Here is a 26,102-nt window from a genome sequence, read left to right as displayed (position 1 = left end):
TTCTTTTATATGTAGGCCTATTTGAAATAATAATAATTCTGTTTTATAATTTATATCAAATCATTTTTCCTAAAACAAATGTTAGGAGGTTGCGTAGCTCGGATACACGTCTAAATGCTTTTCTTCTGACAAACACGTTTGAAAAGTTAAACGTCTGGATGTGGTATGTCGAGCCATCTCAGATAAAACACCGATCTTAGAAAAAACATTTTTTTTAAACTGACAGGGTAAGACGATTTGTCAAGTCAGGACAAAAAAGCGAAAGTAAAAATCACACATCAGACATATTTTATGCAATTCTATTTATTCATGTAGGCGTAATTAAGCATTTGTATAATGGAAACAACAAGATAAGAATGTGTCTAATGAAAACCGGATTTCACATTTATTTCCCCCGTAAAGACGTAGGCTACTTTTACGACATTACAGTATATCCTTTAGGAAACACTTCACCAAATTCTTCGATACATAGATACAATTTATTTATTGTTTTTGCGCAGGGCTTAATTTCTATAAAATAATTGCAAATAATAAATACAAACAATTAAGGTTGCAAAATATTCTTAAAATTACAAGTGCAGTTTAGTCATTATATACAGAAAAAAGCGCAGTCTTAAACTTCAGCAGTCTTAAATATAACGTATCAAAAATGCAAACATTTGTTGCTGAATAAAACAAAAAACGTACATTTGATATACTAAATGTACATTTAAATGTAAGATGCAATGTTTTTGAGTTACTGCCATTTTCTCAAAACACATAGATTCAATTTCTGTCAAACTCTTTTGATCACAGATCAAATAAATACAGACAAAAAGAAAGCTTTCCCAGCCACAGAAGCAGCCAGCAATCCATATTTAAATAATGTGAAATTACATCCTGTCTCTTACACACAAACTATAAGGCTGATGTTTATGTTTTTCCTTCATCGGACCCGTCCAACTTGCTGACAAGCCATTGATAATCCCTCTGAAATAAAGAGCTTTGGGATGTGCGACAGAGTTTTCTTCCTGCATCTAGAAACCTCAGAGCTCAGGAAAGGAAGGGGAAAATGTGAAAATGACAGTAAGGATTTTTTTTTTTAACCTGCTTTGTCTGTCTTTCAATTTTTTCTGCACAGTTGTCAAAATGATGCAATACAGCACAAAATCAGCTCTATATTATTATTTTTTTCAGTATTTAAATACAATTCACCAAGAACAGCACTCTTTGCACAACTATATATTTTATGGAAGTGTAATGTACACCACAAATATATACGCCAAACATCTAAATATATTACGCATAACTGATTCACACTGCTCTTACCTGCAGTAATGTGTTTTGTTGGCTAAACACACGCAGAGTGGCCACAGCCGCCCGTCGCACTGCATGATGGGAATCATTACATGCAGTTTGGAGAATCAAGCCTGGAGCATCTGCATTGAGAAGTGCTCCATCCCCTCCGCCAAAAGCAGCCAGGTTACCCAAGGCCCCACAGCATTGCTGTCGAATGACATTATCAGCATCTGACAGCAGAGACACGAGGGGACGAGCAGCTCCTACGGCCAGCTCCATCAATACGTATCTCTCACTATGACTGATGCCTTCCATTGCTGGTTTCCTCTTCAATTTTTCTTGTACCGACAAGGCATTCATGTCAGTCGTATATTTGAATCCTTTATTGGAAATAGTTAGATAATTTTTTCCCATTGCACTCAGCCAGTTTCCCACCGCCTTGCAAGCTGCCCTACGAACGGATGGAGCAGGATCGCACAAGCAACCTAACAGCTCCTGGAATAAGTCAAACTTTGATTCACTGATGACCTGCCTGACACCTGAGCCCAGGTGGCCCAGTAAGCCACAGCAGGCCGTTCGGATTCCATCATCTCGGTGGTGCAATGCAAACTGCAGTTGGGTGGTTTTGACAGGAAGAAAGAAGGAAGACTGATGGGTGAGATGATGTGTTAGTTGAGAGAGAAGGATAAGGAGTTCCACTGCGCACCCACTGAGAAGTTCACTTTGTAGCAATACAACCAACAGAGAACCTGCAGTTCTCACCTCTTCTGGTGAGGATCGAATTTTAGCCGTGGAGACCTTGGGGTCATCACAACCTCTTAACTCCTCAAGACTGTCTATAAGCCAGCTGATGCTGCACCCTTGCTGAGATGAGAGATATTGGAGACGCCCTACAGAACTGCCATGGATTTCTAAACTGTCCATGAGCTCCTCGATACAACTGCTCTGCTGCTCTATTTCAGCTCTTAGATGGTCCATGCTCTTCTGTGGATATATTTTGGTTTTTGGTTGGACGTCTCTGCTGTTCTCAGTCTTTATAGAATCATTTTTTTCCTTAGATGCATCTACATTGCCTTTGAGCCGCTCTAACCTCTTCTTTGATTTGTTGTCACCTTTGATATGATCTATCTTGGTTTTCTTTGCGATTCCATTGCTCTTAAATTGCTCCACACCATTCCCGAAGTGGTTAAGTTGATTCTGAGTGTGGTCTGCTCCATTGTCTGAGTAGTCAGTGCTGTAAGGGAGGAAAGAGCAGGCCTGGGCTGCAGTGATAAGGGATGGAGCGGTGTGCTGCGGGTCAGATAGCAGTAGACGATTCAGAAGACACAGTGGAAGCTCCACCAGGGCAACAGGAAGAGTTTGAATCATCTGAACAAGAAGACAAGTCAGCAAAAAAATACAAAAGACAATTACATTTTCGATATTCAATTGGACCGACACATCAGCCGTCTGAAATACTTAAATACTGAAAATTTTATAAAACCATACCTGAACTAAACCAGCCACAATATTTGAGCTTTGATACGATCTGAGAACAGAAAGAAGTTTTTCTAGGGGTAACTCTAGAGAGAAGGGGATGCAGAGAAGTTGACAGCTCATCACTGATAGGCTGCTTACTTCTGAGTAGTCACCCCAGAAAATACTGTGCTCAAGCAATGCAGCACTATAAAAAGAGAAAAACCTGCACTTGAGAGATGCACTTCAAATAAACACTTATATAAAAACGAACTGTGAAAAACTGTTTGACACCATTAGTAAGACTTAAAGGCAATGTTTGAAGCTAACCAACTGGTGGTGAGAAGGTGGCTGAGGGCAGAGGAGCAGTTTGTGGAGTTATCCGACAGGAGAGCCACACAGTTATACGAATCGCTGGAGAAAACCAATAAAGCGAGAGAGAGGAAGACATACAGACCTGTGAGAGAACAGAGAGATAAATTTATGTTATTACATTACTATTACATTAAAGCTGCAATATAGAAATAAGTGAATGTTCTCTTGATGTTGTACCATTCGGAGAAAAAAGGCAACTCTGGGGTGTTGTGTTTTCCAGTGTGGCGTTTACTTTAGCCCACAAGCAGGGCCAAAGCTCTGAGTCCTGAAAGTCGAGCAGTGAGCTGCTTTCACACTTTCATCAGTGAAGAAAAAAAGGCAATTAGGCAGCACTTTAAAGTCAGCACGAAATAAAAAAATCACCCTAACTATTTTGTAAATGCATATTATTGATCTTAGAGTGAAACGCTGATCCATGTATGTGTTTCATGTTTCTTTTGAAAATTTTGTCTTTGTTTTAAAACTTAATTTCAGGTCAAACTACAGACTTCTCTAAGCCCCTCCACAGTCAGGCTCACATTCAGTGAGCTCAATCCACAACCACTAAAAAAAAAAAGAAAAAGAAAAAAAAGAGTCCCTTCCCTACAGTTTTTTCTTTTTTGATAATCAGTTGAGATGTAATTCATAATACAGAAGAAAAGATACATCCCTGATTCATTTTATTGCGACTTTAACACAACAGATGACCAACAATACTTTTTTAGTGATCCAGATTGTGTTTAAGTGTTCCATAAGCAATATGCCAAACTGATCTTAAACTTAACTAAATAACTAATAACAATTAAATGATAATTATATAACAACAATAAAAATACGGATATGTAATAGTAATATTTTATCAATAATAATAACTTTTGTAATATATTTATGTATTATGTAATGTATATATATTAGACTCATTGTTAAATTGAACAAATTTTCAGTATGATTTTTTTAAAAAGTTAAGTAACACATTAGTTTCTTTTTCTGTAAATACCGTTGTTGGATGCTGTTCAGTTGAGACTTCAACTGGTGCCATTTATTGTGAATTCAATATTAAATAATCGAAAACCAATAAATCGGCCAAACCGATTATCTGTTTCTCTAATTATTTTAGGAGAATTAATCTGAGAGGAATTACCTCAGATAGTCTGTGGAGAATCAGTGATAGAAGGCCATCACATATGCCCCAACCTGCAGGTAAGGGGTTATGTGCCTATACGAAAGAGAGAGAGAGCAGACAGATGGTGAGAGGGGGAGAGGAAAAGAAAAAGAGAGAAAGAGAGTAGGGAAAGACTACACTGGATTTCATCACGTCAGTGACATTAATTACTCCAAACAGAGTTAACCCTTATTCACAGCATAAATAATGAAACCGTACCTCTGCTGTGTCTGTCAAAATATTCCCCAAAAAGGCTGTAAGCTTTTCCATACCGACATTCACAGATATACCACGGCGAGCGAACAAGGTTAAGACTGCTGTTGCCAAAAGCTGTAGGAGAGACCACAAATGTAATGCAAATGAAACCAGACATCCTACAATTTTAGTACTTCATTTTTCCAGTTTAAAAGTGCATTTGACGCAAACTAGAGAGAAAATCTTTCAGCTAGAGACACTTACCGCTGAATGCTTTGGGTCTCGACAGAGAAATACCGATATAAATAGCTGACAGAGATCCTCAGCTCTGATGAGAAAAAAATATTTTTCATAAAATAACACTAAGATTAAAATTTCACTAAAAGCCCAGCAGCAGTTGGGATAATAACAGCCTAACAAAGAGTCATCCAATTAACACTAAATATTCTTTCATTTAAAAAAAAAAAGAACAATAGATTTACTGAAGTAATGAAAGTAAAAAATATTTCATTTTTTTTTTTTTGGGGGGGGGGGGGTTCTTTAAGTGTACATTAAAAACAATTCATAAATCCATACCTCCTCCCTTTTATCTCCCAGCCCGGGCTCTTTTCCAGGTACATTATGAGAACATTCATCAGATCTCCCAATACCATCTCACCCTGTGACTCCTTTATCAAATAAAAACCAGTCAGAAATCAAGTATGAGCTCCCATAGATTAACTGAAAAAAATAATTTCTCTTAAATGTTACATTTAAATTCACAGTTAATAATTAACAATTGTAATACAATTACATAAGAAAATATGGTTTTAAAATAATAATCATATGAATAGAATGTATATATTCATTTTTGAAAAACATACTGTCTCTGCATTTTCTGACCTGCATTAGATCTGGAATATTCAGGATGTCTTCAGTCAGATTGAACAGTAGATGAGGCAGTTCCAACTCTTTGCCCAGTGTTTCAACATCACCAGACTGACAGCTCTGAACAATGTTTCTGAGGATCCTCAGCGGCTGTAGAACTGAAGGGGCCTCTTCACCCTTCCTGGCCAATAGCTAGACAGATCAGTGAGTGTTCAAACACCAAATCACACTCACTTACCAAGTTTAAAAGTTGTGACATTTAACAGAACGTTACCTGGTTTTTGGTTACAAGCAACCTGGTTTTTAACTTCTGAAGGATGGAAGTGTTTACATGGCCCTGATCACTTATTTCAATCAATCGTTGCCAGTCATTATCACTGTCGATATCTTGTTCCTTGATGTTACATTTAGTGGGAGAAACGTGACAGTTCTGATATTAGCAGTTTGCTGCAATTAAATTCACATTATAAATTTAAATTATTACAATAACAACCTCACTGTCCATCCTGACAGAAGCCAGACTGGTCCGTGCATGTCCAGGATGCTTCAGAACTTGCTGGGGTCCCACTTCAACCGAAGGGAACTCCCTCTCATAGTCTCTACTGATCTGGCCTTTATGTGGAGCAGAGCGCACACTAAAAATAAACGGGTACATGGGGATGTTGTTGCTGTATTACAGTATTTATTGCCATATCAGCATGTTTCACGGCAGACACAGATTCAACATTCAACAAGCAATATAATAAATACATACATTTTATAAAATTCAATTGAAGAAAAAACACAAAACAAATTCATATATACAAATCAATAAAAATGATTCAAATATACTTGTGATAAAAAGGTTTTCTGGTCCTCTTACGAAACAAAAACATGCGTAAGAGCCATTAAGAGTTATTTTATGTTGGCTAGTTCTACAGGATATATGTACAATGTGCTTTTAGTAATATGATTCTTCACAATATCTTTTATCCTTGTTTTAAACACCTTTTTGACTATTTTAGTTCTCTACATTTGGTTTCATAATATATTCACTCTTTCACGCTGGTCAAAACATAATTTTCACTCTCACAGCAGCATTGTTAATATAACCTTTTTTAAGTTGAGGCACGCAGGTTTTCATATTCAAATTCTAGGTGGAAATACTACCTGGTAACACTGTTGTCATTTGCTTGATGCTGATTGGTTGCTGGCTGAGATGAATTTTGATACACTGAAAAGGTGCTGCCCAATGAGTGGCCAGTGGTGGGGGCTCCTCCAGCAGAAGCTGTCTTACAGCGTGTCTGACTGGCACGCGCAACACTTCCACTCGCAATCTCCTAGTAAAACAAGACCCAACACAATTTTATTATTTCAAAAATGGATACTTTCAAAGCTCTTCTCAGATGCTTGCAAATTTTCTCCATATTCCATAATACTGTAACTAGTCAAATTTGCTCAAATCACACCAACAACAATAGCAATGATTTCATTTACATAAAGTTCAACATAAAAAACAAAATAAACCAAACAGACAAGAAATACAAAAAAAAAATTCATAAACCTAAAATTAAAAAAAAAAAAAAAAAAAAAAAAAAAAAAAAACGTCTTTGTTTATGCGTGCTGTTGTTCCCAGGTGTTTACCCGTCTGTAAATCTTCTCTTTCTCTCGTAGCTCTCTAGCTTTGCGCAGTAGTTTGCCCTCTCCACCGCGTGCCGTTGTCTTCTCTGCAGCCTGCTGGTGTTTCAGGGCCTGTAGGTCCGGGCTGGGGGGGACTGTCAGAGGGTTGCTTGAACCCTCATCTGACGCCGCTGTCAAAGCAAACAGCATGATCTAAACTACATCATTCTGCGATGAAGAACTGATATAGATTATGTAAAATCTATTTAAAAGTTGTTTGCAGATTTTCATATATTTCTCTTTTGAGAGGACTGAATCTCTCCCATAGATCAGCATTTATGCATGTTAACTAAAACAATTTTAAAACTGTTGTTAATTGAAATAAAGCTGAAATTAAATCAAATCTAAATATAAGATGAAAAACTTAATTTCAGTTAGTAGCCAAAGCAAACTACAATAACTAACTGAAAATAAATAAAAACTAAAACTAAAATTAAACTAAAACTAAAATAAAAATAAATTAAACCTAATGCTAAAATTAAACTAAAAAAATCAAAAAACCCGTAAATACCCAAAAATCAAAATTATGTCAAATCATGTCGTTCCAATTCCGTTCAAACCTTTCTGTCCCTCCAACGTCCAGAAAGGTAATAAAAACATCTTCAAAGTAGTCCATAGTAATATTAAAAAGGACATACTTGTAAAAGACATCCGGTTCGCGAACAAACTCGATGTAACCGGATCTTCTTGACAGCACCAAATCGAACTCGTTTGAAAAGATTTCCAAACTTTTTTAATATTTGAGTTCAACTAAGTAATTAAAATGAAAACTGATGAAGCCAGATAACGAATAAAAATAAAAGCCAATTTTTCGGACACCGGTATATAACTGTTCTTCTCCGCGAACCGTAATTCTAAAACGGTTGCCAAAAATGGTCGGCATAAACTTCATACAGATTGCCCTTGATTCACTAAAAATAGCATCTGTACTTCAGTTCAAATATAAAGATCCTAATATTTCTTGAAAATACGTGATTTTCAAATTTTGCAGGGATATGTGTACATAAAAAAAGGGATCATGATGATAAAAAACCGTACTAATTTGGTGAACAGTCCTCACTCAAATTCGTGTGCTCCATCTGCAACAAAAGGGTGATGAAGCAGGTCAGGCCATGACAACCTCTTCTCTGGGTCTTTCATCAGCAGTCCCTTCAGAAAACTCTACATTAAGAGAACCCACAGTCCGAACAATTAAAAAGTAAAGGATTTTAAATTGTGTATTATATACTCTACATCACTTTACGTTACCAAAACCAGCACATACTGACATCAAGTAACACTTCTGCTTTTTTGGATCTCTGTGCCAACACTAAATCAAAATCAGGCTAATTTGGTTTAAAACTGAGTCTGAGGCGTTCATATTAAACCTAAATAGTAATGCAAAAATCAAACTACCATGCACCATTCACTCATGAGCAAACTTCTCTGTACCAGGCAGTCTTGGCTCATGTTGTCTGGCCATTTCACTGGATCTCTCACTATAAGCTGCACCAGAAAAACTCTAAAGATGGAGGATTTTTAAATTGTGTATTATGTAGAACGGACGGCGCCCCCGTCTGTGGAGCTCATAGAGGATGCAGGAAAGCAACACCAAGGTGGACACACTCATGGCACTAGAGGTCATAAGGTTTCTCTTCCACTAATTCCGGAGACATGTAGAGAGGAGTCCCCTTAATAGAGGTCAACACCAAGGTGGACACACTCATGGCACGAGCAAATCTGTGAAGAGTCAAGAGAATATAACCCCACTATGCTTTTAGAGATCACATTAGGATTAAAATTATGTATCCACTCTTTAGCCGTCGGAAAATAAATATATACAGAGCTGCCAAATTAGTTTGAACTTGCACCAACTGGCAACACCAACCCAAAGTCACAGAGCTTTACTACTCCTCCTTTTCCCAGCAGGATGTTTTGTGGTTTCATGTCACGGTGTAAAATGCGATGGGAGTGCAGATAATACAGGGCAGAAACAAGCTGGCAGGCTATTTCACACACCTACACAAGATATAAAATGACAGGTTAGCACGTGAGTGTGTCCCTGTTAGGAAGTAAGAGCAGCAAAAAATCCTGCATATCGTCAAATACAAGAAATAAAAGTGATGAACTACATGCATTTTTCAGAAATGCATTTACTCTAGGCTAAATGTTATGATGTTTTATCAAATTTGTATGCCATATTTGAACTTTTATATGCATCAGTGTTTATATTGTTAGTTTATAAAATGTAGAAACATACTAAATGTGAACCAGGTCCTAGATAACTCTAGCATCACACACCAGCATGAACAAATTATGTTTTTAGGAACGATAGAAATCAATTTCGTTGAGCTGTCAGTTACTGTAAAACAGTGTGACCACTGATGCACCTGATTTTCAGGTAAACTCCCATCATCCTCCAGGATCTGAAACAGCTCACCCTCTGCATACTCAGTTACCACCACCACCTGCCAAAGAAATACATGCTCTAATTATTCCTCTGACACAAATTCAGTTTAAAAAAAAAAAAAAAAAATCTCTCACTATAAGCTGCACCAAAAAAAAAAAAAAACTGTTCTCACCAAAATTTTTTCAGTTACACATTTTACGGGAAGATCAACGTCACAAGCTTACTGCATTTGTACCAATGCCAATATCTTAACGTCTAAACATAAACTTAATTTTGCCAACGAGAATTATTCCATAGAGATTTGAATGTGAGAACTGTGAACCCTGGGAGCTATATTTCATTTCCACAAGCCGTTATACTGGAAGCACCAGGTTATGGAACAGAGATGCAACAGTGGAAAATGTAAAGTGACTTGGAAGTAGGTCGTGACAGTCATACCTCCCTCTCTGTCTCAAAGCTGTCTAATAGCAGCACTATGTTGGGATGCTTAAGCCCCCTCATGATGTCAATCTCTCTTTTCAAACTGCGCAGGTCCTTCTCAGAGCGGCCAAGTTTGGGAATGAACTTCAGGGCCACGACCTAGAAAATAAAAAGGGTTGCTGTTACTCAGACAGAGAGGGACTCTGTCTATAATAAAGTCAGTTACTATTATATGTATTTATGTTTTGTTTTGTATTCAGTGTCAAGTCACTTATTCAAATGCATAGGCTACCGCAATACTCTAGAATGTTGGATTCTGATTGGTTAACAGACGTTCTAAGGTGATGAACACTCCTTTTCCCCCCAAATGAGCTTTGACTTATATGGCTGAAACTAAGTTCAAACATACAAACAAAGCTAAATACTGAATGAAAATGCCCCTGAAATTCAGTTCAAAGTTGCAAACAAAGCTAATTTCTGACATCGTGGCCTCACCTGGCCGCTAAACTTCCTGCGGCCTTTGTACACTCGGCCGAAAGACCCTTCCCCGATAACCTCCAAAATATGGTACTGATCCATCATCAGCGATGAAGCCTTGACCCAGAGGAAGAGTCCGGTGACTTTTTTTAGGTTAAAAGCTAGCACATGTCAGTATAAAGTGGACACACGTAGAAATATCATTTAGGCAGTTTCTCCGCATGGCTTGTTTCGCAGCAGAACAGTATAACGTTACCTGAAGCATTACAGACTGAGGCGAAATGGACAAACTTGGCTAAGCTAGGTCATATTTTTTTCTGAGAACATTTGAGCCTTACGACTACTGCGAAACAACGTCTACCTAACGAGTCATACTACCGAAGCTAAAGTTGGCTTTAAGACTAGTACAAGTAACTTTCATCTGAAAACGCAATATGATAACATAAGAAATGTAAGACAAACTTCAGAAAGTTTGACGCGCGCTGCTGTCCAGACGAACAAAAACAAAAAGCGCCTAGCAACGCTGTGGCTCACAAATAGACGCCCTTATAAAAGTTAGGACAAAAGTAAATAACTTATTTTGACTTGTACATTTTTAAATATACATTCATATTTTGTTTATTAGTTGGGCATTTAATTGCATGATAAATGTATGACTTAAAAGAGATTACTTTACTGAAGTGAGTTATATTTGAACAGGCGATGTGTTTGTTTCCTCAATCACTCCTGTCACTAAGGGGGCCTTAACTTAACAATGCAGTGGCGTCCTGACAACAGCGGTCGTTGGCTTCTTTAGAACAGCTATTCTTTTCTGTTCTATAAAGATAACACACTTTATTCAAACCAAAACAAGTTTATTTTTTTATATTGCCATTCCTGACAGAAGTTTAACATGGTTGTTGTTTAAAGAGTGTTCTTTGGTATTATTTGCGTATTATATTCGAGACCAGTCATCGAGGGCTTATTGAAAATGTTAGAAAGAAAAAAGAAAAAAAGGCGAGCATTGCTTCTAATTAATTCTAGAACGCTTGTGCATGTAAAATGCATAATTAAACCCTGAATTAACTAACCTATTAACACATATTTTTGCTGTGTCATTAAGCAATGTAAACAGTTTAAATTTGTATATTGTGACCAGCATTTCTTGAGGAGGTCATCTTTATGATCTCCTTATCTATAAGAATAAAGAGACTGTGTCATTGCAAATGATCAGTCCACAGTCTTTGTATTGTCATTTGAGCCTCTTAAAAAGCCCTCCTAGTCTCATATGACAACCAGGAGCCAGTTCCATCATCTTTAGCCCAGGATGTAGTGTCACTGAGAGACACCACTCCACCACCAGCCTCCTCTGAGGTGACAGGCGTCATCTTCACCACAGCCAGATCTCCAGTTGTTGTCATGTACGGTGGGCAGGAGTAGCTGGAAGCAGAGGTGTAGGATGGTGCTGGGTATGGGACGTCTTCCAAGGGTTGTAGGGTATAATTCTGAGAGCTGGATGGGATGGAGCTTCCACTGCGTCCAGAGGATAGACGGTATGGAGAGGAACTCCCAGAGTCAGGCCCTCCTAGGGATGGTGAGTCTGCCACGGAGGCTGGACCCTCAGGACATATGACTTCTGACTGACTGACCGGGTCTTCCGATGGCTGATCCCAGGGGTCTCTCTGTAGCATAGAGAAACACCATTGCTTATTAATCTTTTTGGTTAGAAAAGTGGTCAGTGATGTTCTCCTATCTATTAATTTATTCAAAAATACATTTCTGTATTAAAATTCATTTTGATATGTATTACTGGAGCAAAAAGTAAAAAATGTCAGGGTGATACAACTAAAAAGAAATAAGACCAAAAACCTGTTTGGCATATAAGTAGTTTGGCATAATCTTTTATTATTATTTCTTGGGGGGGGGGGGGGGGGGGTGTAACAAATTTTGTATTTATACATAAAAAAAGTTTGTCCACAAAATCATGTGGTGCAAATTGTTTTGTCAGATTGTATACTACTGTTCAAAAGTTTGTTCAAAAGTAATTTATTATTTTAAAATTCTCTTATGAGAGAACAGCATTTATTTGAAACCTTGAAATCTTTTGTAACATTGTGAATATTTTTAATGTCCTTGCTGAATAAGAGTATTAAATTATTTAAAAATAATAATAATAATAAGTGGTGCATCTTACAAAAAACAAAAACAAACATAGGATATTTATAAATTATATTTACAAAATTCATTATATTTGTGAGAAAAAAAAACATTCCTTGAAAAATATATTTAAAAATGTGCTTGTTAATAATGTGTATTCTTGCACATTACGTATACTTTTTTCTTGACAGATATTTTTTTAGAGCCATTGAATTGAAACTTTCATTTTTTAATACCATATAAAAACCATCATGAACACATGAGAACTTAACAGATCAGTTTTAAAATAAATGAGAGAGATTCTTATACATCATTGACCCAAATAATATCAGCTGCAGGAAGTGTGAATACCAAATGCAAGTGTGACGATGTCTCTCCAGACAGACTTGGTAGTAGTGTTGGTGGAAACAGTGACCCTCCGCTGGTGGTATAAGATGTTGGCCCTCTGTAATCTCCATATGAATCAGGAGTGTAGTAGCTGTCAATGAAGGAAGGGTAAGAGGAGGGGTGGTCGTATGAGAAGCCCTTGCTTCCCAGCGCTGAAGAGTAAGTGTCTGGTGAGTACTGCTTCATGGGATGGCAGAGCTCTGAGTCTGGGAGGAAGGATCTTCGCATACTGTAGTAACCAGGAAGCATATGCGACCCTGCAAGAGGAAGCAGGAAATTCTGTTAACTCCCTGATTCAAGAGGAATTAGCCTCTCACTGAGCACACCTGTCTATCTGATTAGATCTAGGCATGTATAAGATTTACCAGACGGACTCACCAGGCATTGGCACAAAAGTTGGCTGAGAGGAACTGCTGCTCGTCTGAAAACCAAAAAAGTTAGAGAGTCAGTTGACACTAACACAGTCTGTCTATGTATGTGTGTTTCTCATAAACTGAAAAACTTAAGAAGACGGCATGTAATGAATCTCCCTACAATATAAAGGTGAAGAGAAACTTGGTGGGCTGCTTTGTACAGCCAGTGAGAATATGGAGAAAAAGACAGGAAGGCGAGTTTTAGTGCTTGTTCTGTTGAAAGCCAGGCAAATCATGTGGGAGGATATTTGAATATGATTTGCCAGTGTCACAACAGCACTCCCCACCTCGCTCTAAATGTACACTTCCCTCCGGTGGAGTGTGTGCTCTTCTCACGAGATTTTGCCACAAGGATCTAAAGAAATCATTAGATGACTGGGAACATATCCCAGTTGACTCTGCAATGTGCTGGGGAAGAACGCAGTGGAATTAAGTTCATTTGTTTAGTAGATATCGTTCTTTGTCAGAGAGTCGCAGTCACTACATGCCGCATATAGAGGCACTTTTTATGGATATTCTGTAAAGAGACTTTTTATAGTAATTAACTATTTATTTCTATGATATTCATCATGTAGAATATGTAATCTGTATCTCTTTGCTAGTCTGTTGTTCAGATATATATTGAGGACAACCACCTCGTCTGAGGCATTTGCATGAACAGACTGGTCCATTCGTTTCAATAAGGCCACCAAACAAAACAAAAGCAGACGACAACTTGCAGCCAGCATTCACTTGAATACAAGGACGGTCTGTTCTTTTGTATTTTGTAGCAAATCCCTCAGTGATAACCTCAGTTATGGCTAGGGTTTAACCGTCTACTGGTAACAATACCTGCCTGTCCCCTTTCAGGTAGATAGATCTGATTTTGGCAGGTGTACCTGATATCGATCTCTTAAAAGTAACAAGGACATGACAAGCATGCGCTAAACAGTGTCGCTGTGTGAGAGATATCTTACACTTATATTTGCTTGAATGTTGTGAATGTAAAGTTCTTGGATTAAGACACTGTCTAAGCAAAAGTCAAAAAGAGCAAAACACTTCTGGATATGGGATGATCATAGTATGTGAGAAAATCAGACCAGACGGTGAGAAGGGTGGCTAACTTACACTGAATCGGGGTGCATTTGTTTGTCGTAATCGCTTCTCTGCAAGTAGGTCTTTGACTGTGTGCTTGACTCTGACACCTTGGTATACTCTCTTGGAATACTCTGTGGAGAGAAAGAAATGTATTTACTTTGTTTAATGTCTCTTTCTGAAGCAATGTCTGGTGTTAGGAAACAAAGAAAATAAAGCATTAAAAAAGATCAAAAACAAGAATGACATGCTTTATAAACCTTCTGGTTAATATGAATTGTATAATATGAATAACCTGAAAGAATAAATGTTGGGGGAAAAATGACTACATGTATTTATATGAATATATAATAAAGACATGTCTGTTTCACATTGATAGAGACATTATACTTCAGAGCTGTGACTTTACAGTTCAACAAAGCAACATTAGCCTAACAGTGTGGATATTAACAAGTCTTTTTTCTGAATAAAAATATCACTTGGGCATATCCCTACTGATGAATTGAAAACACCAGTTCACAATAAGTTTGCTATAAGTATCTTGTGCTTAATTCCCCATCGTTCACAGGCTGGTTATTACTAGAAACTACTAGATTCATAGTTTTACAGAATATTTAAATCCCTAATTATTTTCACTATTTATTCACAATAGTAGTACATTGAATTAAACATACATGTTTGAAGAAGAAAGGCTTCTTTGAAGAAAGAAATTGTATTTTCTTGTAAAACTTACTCCAGTAATCTTTCTTTTATTTACAACTTTGAAAAGGCTCCTGCTTTCTTCTGACCCATTGTTCCAGTAATACAGTCCTGACCAAACTATTCAAACATTTTTTTTTCCAGTTTTGATTAAAAGTATTTTAATTTTTAATTATAAGATATTTTTTAAAAGTTGGACTGTGAACAAAAGCATACAGATTTTATTGCTTAAACCATTGTGTACAACAAATGTTTTTGAAATAAACTCACAGTGCAAATAAGATCAATATAATGTGTTAAATATAAAATTGAATGTATTTTAAACAGTATGCATTTCTTACAAATAAGTCTCTATTTGTCTTAATAGTCAAAAAATTGATTCATTGCTTGTTTTCTTTTGTTGATAAGATAGCATGGTTTAGGGTTGGAAACTGTGAGTAAAATAGATTTAATATAGTGTAAGTGCTCTTGATTAGCAGTTATTAATACAGTTCAATAATTTAAACAGGACATAAACATTATGCTGGAGTTCATGTTCTTCTGAATGGAGATTCCATTCCTGCAGAGCTTTATAACTCTATTCAAACATCATCCACTCATGGGCTTAAATTTCAATAGAAAACAAACTAAACCTTTTAGAAATGTAAATCTCTAAATTAATAACTCCTGCTATAAAATCTGTTAATGTACAGTAACTGAGAGCATGTACTTAACTATGTTTCACACCCCAACCTGAGGAAAAATCATTGCAAAACATTTAGTGTTAAACATACAAAATAATTTGCAATTGGCGTATCTTTAGATCTTTAGGTTTCAAATCCATAGGCAAACAGCGGTTTTGTTGTCAGGAAAGGAATTTCTCTCATGTTCTCTTATATTCTGATATGGCCCATTTCCGTTTTCAGTGATAGACTCATATCTTCTCTCTCTCTCTCTTTCTCTCTCTCTCTCTCTCTAAGACACACACCTGTGGTCTAGGGTGTGCACGCAGTTCTTTTGCCTGATATCATAATCCACCCATTAACAGCCATAAATGGCAGTACTTGACATATAGATTAAGACAAGAAAGGGCTTGAAATGCTTATGTTGTCCCGTGTTTGACTGCAGAAAACACTACCTTTAGTCATATTTGCTACACTCTAGTTGACCACTAAGACCACTGTTACAGTCACCTGAGACGAAACTAATTCTTAGGAAAAAATAATAAATAAAAATAAAATCAGAGTGTCAAAAACACATTCATGTACAGATGTAATTTTGTTATTTTTATTGTTTAATTCCCATTTCTGTTATAGCTTTTAACAAATAATAACGTTCATCACAACCCTATAAAGCACTTAATAATCATGCATCAAATCATTCTTCCTGATAAAAAAAAATATTCACTTTTAATTGTTTTATTTATTTATTTTTTACGTTTTACAACAGGGCCAAGGAAGGTTCTTTAAAAATAAACATTTACTTTGCAGCGAGGCATTCTTTCTGAGAAAAGGTAGATTTAGCCTAGTAGATGTTTTATATAGCCTATAGCCTACATTTATATGAAAAGAGCGAACAAATATATTATTAGTCTATAAACAAATATGCTGTCGTCGACATACATTTGTAACAAAACAACGGTGTTTAACTATAATTTACAAATACTTACGTAAGCACATTTAATGTAGGCTAAATGTAGCTACAACCCCAGTAATGCGTTACAAACTGAACATCATATAAAAATAGTACGAAAATAAATTTCTCATGTAAAGTCTCAGTAACTCTCACCTGTCTCCATCATAATTTTAGCTGAGCGCTGTCAGGTTTCCCAGTTCTTCAGTTTTGTTTTCTATTCCAGCAGAACTCATACACCACGTTCATTATACCAAAGGAAGAATGAAGATTTAAAAAGCTAAGTAGACATACGTATGGTCAAGCTCACGCACCTCTATTCATAGCCTTCACATGGTTTCGCTTGTGAAGCCTTCATCATTTGGTTAAATGCAAATAACTGGCTCGGAGACGTTTCTTAATAATTTGCATCTAGCCTACTGTATATCAGAGTAGCTACACTATTAAGGCTGCACTGTTGAAAAATGGAGAGTGTGACAGCCGTATTAAAACCCGAGTATGATTGCAAAAAAAATAAAGAAAAAAAAAAAAAAAGGTTTTATCAAAGTCATTTTTCCAAACAAATAATAATAAAAAAAAAATCCAATATATATAAATATCTGGTTTCGAGGTGGTTTTATGTATTTTATTTATTTATTTACAAAAAGGCCTTGTGTCAAAAACTTTCCTTTTGGAGGAAATTACAAAAAAGTTTTGTTTTTTGTTACAGTGCATCAGAAAGGCAAAGATATTCCAGAAGAACTGTATCTGTAAAAACTAATTTCTATAGCCTATATAGCCTAGAAAAGTCTATTTAAAATAGCAAGTTGTCATGTGGGTATTAATCAGTTTGCTTCCTTCAGAAAGGAAATAGGCTAATATAAACCAGAACCGCGTTTTTTTCAACACATCTATAAAACATCCCTTATGTGTTAGTGTGACGCTTAACACACCTTGTTTCGTGGGATCGACGATAACAAAAGCAAACCGCTTTGGAATCTCGCGATGTTTTTTTTTTTCTCTCGATGTTTTTTCTTATGTAACGAAATCGAAAGTAGAAAGTTACCGGCTGACATAGAAGATAGCCTACTGAAGGAGGTGAGCAAATGTGAATACATTTTAAACATAAAAGGTTGTTTTAGTTTGTGTAATTATTTAATTTTCGTATTAAATCGTAGAATGGAGGAAGTTGTGTATTTCTGTGGCTGGAAAGCTTTTAAAGACCGCACTAAGTCTCTGTCTGAGAACCAGGAACCGGAGTCAGGCCGTGAATATACAATGTTCCACGGCACACATTTGAAAAACGCCGAGACCATCATTAATAAAGGATTTGAACCCTCTAAAGATGGAATGCTGGGCCCCGGAGTTTATGTCAGTCGTAACATTGCGAAAGCCAAATGTTACCCGAAAAAAACTGACAATAACGACAAAGTCGTTTTCAAACTGAGGGTGCGAGTGGGAAAAGTAAAGAAAATAGACTATGACAATCATCCTCTCCAGAAATCGTGGCACACAAGCGGGTACGACTGCGCGTGGGTTCCGCCAAAAAGCAACATCTCCGCCATCAAGTCTGGTCGCGAGGAGGACTGCGTGTGGGACCCCAAGCGCATCAGTGTGGTGGACGTGGCGTGCTGTGTGGATGATTCTAAACGCAGGGAGCTTCGACAGATGATTCACAGTAAGCTGAAAACCGAAGGCTGCAGTCTTTGCCATCTCGATGCTTCTGATGGCCATGATGTTCAGCCGTGCTGGGAATGCCAGGAAGACATCTGTCCTTTTCAGGAAAAACACGTGTGTAAAAGAGAGTTAAGAGAAAGAGACACAATGTAGCCTAACTATCTCCATGTATCGTTCAGATTAGGCCTATAGGTTTTTCTGACTTCTGTGTTGGGTTGTGCATCCGTATGAGTTTTATTTCATGTAGACTAAATGATATTTGTGTAATTTAGCTGTGGTGTGTAATCGTATATTAATAGATGTACTATAAGTTTAATTATCATTAAAAAATTCACCATTTCACATTATGTAAGCCGAGACACATTGTTCTTATTTTTATGTTATTATGATGAACTGAGCTGTTAAATTATACCTATTTATCCTTTATTCTGAACATTTCTTGTTTCTGGTGTTTATTTATTTATTATTTATTTTTCTGTGTTGCCACCTAAATCACTAAAAATCACTATTTTTAGACTTGTTCGTTTTTGAAAACAAATCTGCTTTTGATGCAGAAAAGGAATGCATAATTAAAACTATTTCTTTCTTTTTTTTAGCTAAATCTTAAAACTAGCCTATATGTATTTTTATTGCATGTAGGATTTAAAAAAAGAATAATCCTACATTCTTGTTATAGGCTACTTGTTACAGTTGTAATGGTTTTATACACTTCCAACAACGAAATTCAATAATTCTAGCAATTCGTCTACAAATATTTAGGCTAATTCGAATGTACAATGATTTTTCATTACCTTAATATTTAAGTTTAAGTTTAAATAAACTAAGTGTTGTTCTTTGTAATGGAGATTAGAAAAAACTATATAGGCTATAAAAATCCTCACAAAGTGTTTTTTAATTGATTACTATTTATCGCCTACAGAATAGGAAGAATTCATGTTTTTGGGGCAGTCGTGGCCAAATGGTTAGAGAGTTGGATTTATAACCCAGAGGTTGCTGGTATCAGATCCGGCAGGGATAGTAGGGGGGAATGAATAACCAGCACTCTCTTCCACCCTCAATACCACGACTGAGGTGACTGAGGTGAGACCCTTGTGCAAGGCATACCCAACTGCTCCCCGGGCACAGCAGCATTGGCTTTGTTGTTCACAGTGTGTGTTTGTTCACTTTTCACTGCTGTGTGTGTACACTTGGATGGGTGAAATGCAGAGCACAGATTCCAATTGGGTCACCATACTTGGCCACCCATCATGTCCTTTCCCTTCCTTTTCCTTTAAATGTCTCCATGGAACTTGTGGATCAGCAATGGCTACTGTTGTTAAACTTCATTGCAGCTGCAGGGCGCCGTTTAGAGAAGTGTAGGGTTGTGGCCCAATTTTGAGCTACAAGCATGGAAGAGGATGGTTGTAGAGGTCATGCAGGGAACACTGGGTCCATAGCGCCAGATGGTAAAGTAAGGTAAGTCATGGCAAAACAAGGCACTTAAAAGTTTAGTTCACCCCAAATAAAAATTAGCCCATAGATTACTCACACTCAAGTCTTCCTAGGTGTATATGACTTTCTTCTTTCAGACGAATCCAGTCAGAGTTATATTAAAAATTGTCTTTGATCCTTCAAGCTGTTTAATGCAACTCAGTGGGTGTTGCAGTACTACAGTCCAAAAGAAGTGAAATAAAAAGCACCCATCCAAAGTGTCTCACACGGCTCTGGGGGGTAAACAAAGGCCTCCTGTAGCGAATCAATGCTTTTTTGTAAGAAAAATATTCATATTCAAAACGTAATAATCACGTTAACATAGCTTGCGCCAACAGTTGTACATGGAAGCAGCTCCGGGCTGATAATGTATGAGGTCAGCGTTGTGCATGCGCCGGTGAGTCTCGTGAAAACCAATGTTTGTTAACATGAGCATGACCTGTCCGATCGCTGCCACTATGTTTATCTAAATGGGGAGTCATCTCATTTATCACCAGTAAAATATGGAGTGCCACAAGGATCTGTCCTAGGTCCTCTGCTATTTTCAATATACATGTTGCCCCTTGGTAATATCATTAGAAAATACGGGATTAGTTTCCACTGTTATGCTGATGATACTCAACTATATATCTCAACAAGACCAGGTGAAACTTCAAAATTATCTAAGCTAACAGAGTGTGTTAAAATGTAAAAGATTGAATGACCAATAATTAAACACTACAAAAAACAAATAAAAAAGAGATATTACTTATTGGACCAGAAAACATTACACAGAATCTCGTAGATTACAATTTGCAATTAGACGGATGTACTGTTACTTCCTCTACTGTCAAAAATCTGGGTGTTATATTAGACAGTAACTTGTCTTTTGAAAATCATATTTCCCATGTTACAAAAACAACATTCTTCCATCTTAGAAACATTGCCAAGCTACGAAACATGTTACCTGTTCCTGATGCAGAAAAGCTAGTTCATGCATTCATGACCTCTAGACTGGACTATTGTAATGCACTGCTAGGTGATTGTCCTGCATTTTCAATAAACAAGCTACAGGTAGTCCAAAATGCAGCGGCTAGAGTCCTTACCAGGTCAAGAAAATATGATCATATTACCCCAATACTACAGTCTCTGCACTGGCTACCTATTAAGTTCCGTATCAGTTACAAAATATTATTACTTACTTATAAGGCCCTTAATGGCTTAGCTCCTGCGTACCTAACTAGTCTTCTACAACGCTACAACCCATCACGCTCCCTAAGGTCACAAAAACGCTGGACTTTTGATAGTACCTAGGATAGCAAAGTCCACTAAAGGAGGTAGAGCTTTTTCGCATTTGGCTCCCAAACTCTGGAATAGCCTTCCTGATAATGTTCGGGGTTCAGACACACTTCCTCTGTTTAAATCTAGATTAAAAACACACCTCTTTGGCCAAGCATTCAAATAATGCATCTCATAAATTTTGGACTGCAGTTATATCTGATCAAATGCACATTATTATTCTTTAGCTTGGGTTAAACTAATTAATTTTACTTGGCTGGAACAGCAGCTATGCCAATTATGTCTCTATTTGTTTCTCTGCTTTGCCACGGGATTTACATCCCGTGTTAACTAGGATTTACACAAGCTCCAGTCTGGATCCAGAACACCTGAGAAGAGATGATGCCAACCCCTCAGAGGACCTCAGATGATGCTAACCCAGAGACAACATACAGAACTACCACATTTTGCTATAAGTTTGATTGCATAATTGCTGTTAATAGTGTTAATCGTCTGTTTACGTCTTTTATTGATTTTTCTGAACATTTCTGCCATATGCACATGAACTGACAGTCACCACTGATAAGCTACTACTAAATATTGTAGAAACTTAATTTTCTGTAAAGTTGCTTTGTAATGATTTGTATCGTAAAAAGCGCTATACAAATAAACTTGAATTGAATTGAATTGAATGAGCAAAGGAGGCAAAGTTTCCTTACTTTAGCAAATTAAACCAGGCTTATATCGAAATCCTCTGACTTTCTTCTTTACAAATCCTCATTTTGTACTTTTTTTTGTTTACAACAGTGAGCACAAGCTAGATTAAATTGATTATTATGTCTTAAATGTGGTTATTTTCTTACAAAAATGCATTGATTCGCTACAGGAGGACTTTGTTCACCCCCGGAGCCGTGTGAAACACTTTTTTTTATGGATGGGTGCTTTTTATTTCACTTCTTTTGGACTGAAGCACTGCAACACCTGCTGAGTGCCATGAAACAGCTTGAAAGATCAAAGACAATTTTTAATATAACTCCAACTGGATTCGTCTGAAAGAAGAAAGTCACATACACCTATAGGATGACTTGAAGGTGAGTAATATATGGGTTAATTTTCATTTTTGGGTGAACTAACCCATTTTAAGTTATTTTTTAAACTGATTACGATCTGCCACGATACATTTGATTTACCTGAAAAATTGGTTTGCTTGTCCTTCCATGTTAACATGACCATTTTTTATTTTATTTTGAACAAAATTTATTTGCTCGTTAACTTTTATATAACTACAATAATTAATTATTCGACAGTCCATCTCTTTCCAATTTAAGGTCTCAGACAAAATGCCTGGTGTTGCCAATCCAAATCCCTGGAGTTTCTCTGAGTTACTGGGGCAGAGGAGCATTCTTGGAGTTGTAGTTCTGATTACATGATTAATTCTTTTGCAACTTCTGTTGAATGTGTGGTTGCTGTGCATCTTCACCGGTCTGTTGGTAGTGCTGGGCGGATGGCTGGGATCTCATTTAGCTTTGGATGCTAACAGCCTCCTTTATTTGGAGCACTTTTCTGTCCCCTGAAGTTCACATTGCCTCAGAGAGTGAAGACTGGACTGGGAGATTCAGAGTGCTGTTGATAAGGCTGTGTGGGACTTTGTGTCATTCTGGTACTGCAGTTCTGTTTCTAAAGGAAGGGAATGAGATTGAATGGGAGGTGAGGGATGCCATGCTGGAGGCGGCTGCTGAACTGAAGAGTAGGGCAAAGCAGGTGGACCAGAGAGTGCTGGCTCAGAGGGTTCTAGAGCTTTGCGGATGCCATCTGCAGAACTTTAGTCAAGCCAAGGAACTCCAATGCACAATGCAAGAAGAGTCTGACCACTTGCTTTCAAACTCACCAAAACTATGGGGATTGTACAGTAGGGCTAATTTGCCTCACCCTGCCCTGACTGGCCCAACTAACCAGCTCTGCTACTCCAGAGCACTGGTAGATCTCCTCATGCGCGTCCTTATTCCCAAATCTCACCTGGAAACACAAACAGGCTGCTACATGATGGGAGAGCTCATCACCTGGAATGTTCTTCTGCCCCTTAAGGCTAGAATAACCAATTCAGATTGGTTAAACCAGACCATTGTAGATGTGCTCACCCAATCCACTGACAAAGAAAAAACACAAAGACCACAGCAAACAGCGCTAAATGAATCCCATAGCAGCTTCTGGTATTGTGACTCTCCAATTACTTTCGACTGTCCTGAAACCTCCAGCATGCAGACAGCTTGGTTTGAACCCACAGCCCCCCTCCACGATTCCTCTGAAATAAGTTTCCAGAGTCAGTGGTCCTCTGATGAAAATGTACAAGGCAGGAGAAGTTCTAGCATACTTTTTCCAGAAAGAATGACCCAGAGTACAGCCGAACTTCTCAGATCTCCTTATCGTACCAGCCGCCTCTATAGACACACCGACTATGACCTGGATTCACCCTCTTCAGACGAGAGAAAAATATCTAGTGAGTCTTTGAAACGAACAGACTCAGATGATGAGAACTTCTGCGACTGCATCTCTCCTTCAGACTTTTGTTGCTTGGTTTGTTTGGAGGAAGATACGTTGGGTCTTTTGGGGAAGTGTTTCTGGCAAGTCTCAAACATTTTAAACATCAAATCTTGTTAATGTAAACTTTTATTTTTTTAATCTATACATGCTGTACAGCACTGAGATTGTAACTGTAACTATAAATAGTCATAACCATCTGTCATCTTGACTTTGATCCATATTAAAAATGTGTGCTCACATTTAAGATTTCAGAGAAGCCAACTGGAATCATTCCTCGGTGTAAGAGATTTCCCTTCACTAGAGGTGGAAAGTAACTAATTACAAATACTTTTGTTACAGTACTTGAGTACATTTTTACATTTTTTCTACTTTCTTGAGTATAATTAAATTGTGGTACTCTTACTTTTACTTGAGTAGAATAAAAGTATTCAACTTCGCTACTTTTATTTTTCACCAAAAGTACAAAAAAAAAAAAAAAAAATGGACAAAGAAAGCGCAGATGGAGAAACAGGCCCTGCGTCTCAATGTGCCTACTTATACTACTCCCTTAAAGTATGTACTCTTTTGGTGAAGAAAAAGTACACACTTTTAAGTGTGTAGTAGAAGAGTAGACTTTCACGGGTAGAAGGTTGGAAAAACACGGGTTACGGGTTGCCTGGAACGCGGCATTAAAACCTCTCTACCTAACTGTCGATCGCGTGTAATCGCCACATTTGCAGTTTTTGCAGTTTGTAGTTCTGGAATGAATCGTTCTCCAAAGCGCAATGGATTGTGGACAATTTTAGTCATTAGAGTGTGCATGGATCCCATAGACTGTAAAAAACATGGACGTAGTGTCCTTGACGTTACCCATAGGTTGAAGCCTAAAGTATGCTGAGCCGACCGTCGCCATCTTGGCAGCGCAGCACCGCGCAACACTCCCTGATCATCGAAAATGGGCAAAACGGAGCTGGTAGCTGAAACCACGCCCACCTATCGCCTGCAGCCTGGAGATCTCCAAATGGGGGCGACAAATCCGGCGAAACACGGAAGTAAAGCAGCGCCGCCATTACTGCGTGCCTTACTGCTAAGGAAGTAGCAGAAGTAGCGTTAGTCCCATAGGCGGCTGTAGCAGATTATAGCTGTACGAAAAGTTATTTTTATTTAGTTTTTTTTTAGTACGTATGCTGTCCAGTGATGCCGAGAAGAGTGTGTTGTGTGGTTGGCTGTTTTAACAACAGCACAAAACTACAGGCATGGAATAAACCCGTTTGTGAAATCCACGAACCTTTGTTGCACATTGACTGCCCATCTTCACGGCCATACGGATTACACAGAGTTCTTTACTATTAGCTAGAGGTGATCAGTTCAGGTGCCGCTAGGGTCTGTCGCGTCACGTTTACAAGCACCAAAACGGTATTCATTGTTTGAATTTCATAATAAAATTGACAGAATCTGAGAGCTGAGATTGTCGGTCTCCATGGCCTCTTTGCTTCGCGATGTTTCTGTGCGTGAGAAAATGGATGTGTGGCGTGAGAGCGTGTGAAAAGCGTCAATTGCGTGTGTCTCACATTTTATTGCATTTGTATTAGTTTGAAGAGTAAAAAAAATCTGGTGGGTCTTAACGCAATTACAATCGGCAAGTCGGTCGGACAAAAAGGGGAAAAAAATAATTAATGGGTCAGTCCTAAATTGACAGGGTCGGTCAGTTATGGCAAACAAGAATATTTTTAAGGATGGCCTCATAGTTATTTGAAACTTGTGAAGCTTGTGAACATATTAACAACACAGCTAGTAATGACAGCGTTCGTTTTTATTGTTGTCATCAATTAATACACTTCTTAATTACAATACATATTTATACATTATTACATTATGTTGTCAATACCTGATTACCTTTATCAGTAAGTTTTGGCCACTGCCTGACATCATCTACCCAATTTTCCCTTTCACCAGACATTTTCTTTAATGAGCAGGATCCGCTTTCATTGAAATGTCATTAGAGGGCACCGGCATGTGTCACACCGTCACACTTCGCAGGCACGCAGTAATGGCGGCAGGCAAGATGGCGGCGCCCTTAGAGTTTGCGGCGGATTTGTGTATAGCTGCAGCCTGGAGATCTCCAAATGGGGGGGGCGGGAACTCCAAAACGGGGTGGGAGCTCCAAATAGAGCGTGTCTTCCTCCCATTGACAGACAGGCACATGACACGCAAGCGCGCATTTTCCCCCCCAATCAACTTAAGTGCAAACGCCGCCTCATAACTGATTCTAAAGATTTTATTGGTTGTGTCAATTAAAGTGTTGTTTCCTACACTATGCGATATGAGATCATTCCATAACTCCCCAACTGGACCTCGCCGGACAATGGCACCTTTTTAGTTACACCCAGCGTCACTACCCCTTTCTACCCTGCAAATTTCGAGCCCCAGGGTGCCCCCGTTGCTGAGAAAAAAGCGTTACAGCTGCGCTGGGACGGCTCACGGGAGACCTCGTGGGTGATTCACGTTTATATCACTAAGCGAGGTTCAAACTCGAGTCCGAACATCACTGGCCACAAGCTTTGGGGTTGCTCTCACAGAGAATATTTATTTATATAGCATATTTTATTTTATGAAACTAAAA

The 26,102-nt window shown here is 37.9% G+C and overlaps 4 protein-coding genes across 4 annotated transcripts; 2 read left to right on the top strand and 2 right to left on the bottom strand.

Annotated features, from left to right (window-relative positions):
* Nucleotides 1-285: 285 nt before the first annotated feature.
* On the bottom strand, nucleotides 286-10,774 carry LOC109090507 (serine/threonine-protein kinase 36-like). The gene is given in 22 exon segments (XM_042755879.1): nucleotides 286-1,032; nucleotides 1,309-2,646; nucleotides 2,767-2,941; nucleotides 3,064-3,190; nucleotides 3,286-3,403; nucleotides 4,229-4,303; nucleotides 4,469-4,579; nucleotides 4,709-4,772; nucleotides 5,021-5,112; nucleotides 5,327-5,503; nucleotides 5,586-5,705; nucleotides 5,805-5,946; nucleotides 6,461-6,630; nucleotides 6,935-7,123; nucleotides 8,045-8,131; nucleotides 8,402-8,503; nucleotides 8,505-8,573; nucleotides 8,575-8,689; nucleotides 8,838-8,968; nucleotides 9,340-9,417; nucleotides 9,798-9,938; nucleotides 10,275-10,774. Coding segments are annotated over 22 exon segments (3,828 nt in total). The 5' UTR covers nucleotides 10,362-10,774; the 3' UTR covers nucleotides 286-912.
* LOC109090518 (uncharacterized protein C11orf53 homolog) lies at nucleotides 10,575-16,942 on the bottom strand. Its single transcript, XM_019104346.2, has 5 exons — nucleotides 16,733-16,942; nucleotides 14,300-14,400; nucleotides 13,158-13,200; nucleotides 12,744-13,036; nucleotides 10,575-11,917 (listed from the first exon to the last, which is right to left on the bottom strand). The coding sequence occupies exons 1-5, from the start codon at nucleotides 16,743-16,745 to the stop codon at nucleotides 11,501-11,503; spliced, it is 867 nt and encodes a 288-aa protein (XP_018959891.1). The 5' UTR covers nucleotides 16,746-16,942; the 3' UTR covers nucleotides 10,575-11,500.
* A 626-nt stretch (nucleotides 16,943-17,568) lies between these two features.
* On the top strand, nucleotides 17,569-18,665 carry LOC109090523. The gene is made up of 2 exons (XM_019104352.2): nucleotides 17,569-17,653; nucleotides 17,734-18,665. The coding sequence occupies exon 2, from the start codon at nucleotides 17,735-17,737 to the stop codon at nucleotides 18,383-18,385; it is 651 nt and encodes a 216-aa protein (XP_018959897.1). The 5' UTR covers nucleotides 17,569-17,653; nucleotide 17,734; the 3' UTR covers nucleotides 18,386-18,665.
* Nucleotides 18,666-22,350: 3,685 nt separating this feature from the next.
* LOC109082774 (sorting nexin-19-like) lies at nucleotides 22,351-23,662 on the top strand. Its single transcript, XM_042757390.1, has 2 exons — nucleotides 22,351-23,533; nucleotides 23,657-23,662. The coding sequence occupies exons 1-2, from the start codon at nucleotides 22,490-22,492 to the stop codon at nucleotides 23,660-23,662; spliced, it is 1,050 nt and encodes a 349-aa protein (XP_042613324.1). The 5' UTR covers nucleotides 22,351-22,489.
* Nucleotides 23,663-26,102: the final 2,440 nt, after the last annotated feature.

This window comes from Cyprinus carpio, chromosome A5 (assembly GCF_018340385.1).
Source record: "Cyprinus carpio isolate SPL01 chromosome A5, ASM1834038v1, whole genome shotgun sequence".
Lineage (NCBI taxonomy): Eukaryota > Metazoa > Chordata > Actinopteri > Cypriniformes > Cyprinidae > Cyprinus > Cyprinus carpio.
The sequence above is the reverse complement of the archived record's forward strand: the minus strand, read 5'-3'. Positions and strand labels throughout refer to the sequence as shown.

Coding starts and splice junctions, on each gene's coding strand:
- LOC109090523 (XM_019104352.2), top strand. CDS start 17,735: ATGGAGGAAGTTGTGTATTTCTGTGGCTGGAAAGCTTTTAAAGACCGC.
- LOC109090518 (XM_019104346.2), bottom strand. Junction 13,037..13,157: donor AACTTTTGTGCCAATGCCTG/GTGAGTCCGTCT, acceptor TTCCTCTTGCAG/GGTCGCATATGCTTCCTGGT. Junction 11,918..12,743: donor CATCGTCACACTTGCATTTG/GTATTCACACTT, acceptor TCTATGCTACAG/AGAGACCCCTGGGATCAGCC.
- LOC109082774 (XM_042757390.1), top strand. CDS start 22,490: ATGCTAACAGCCTCCTTTATTTGGAGCACTTTTCTGTCCCCTGAAGTT.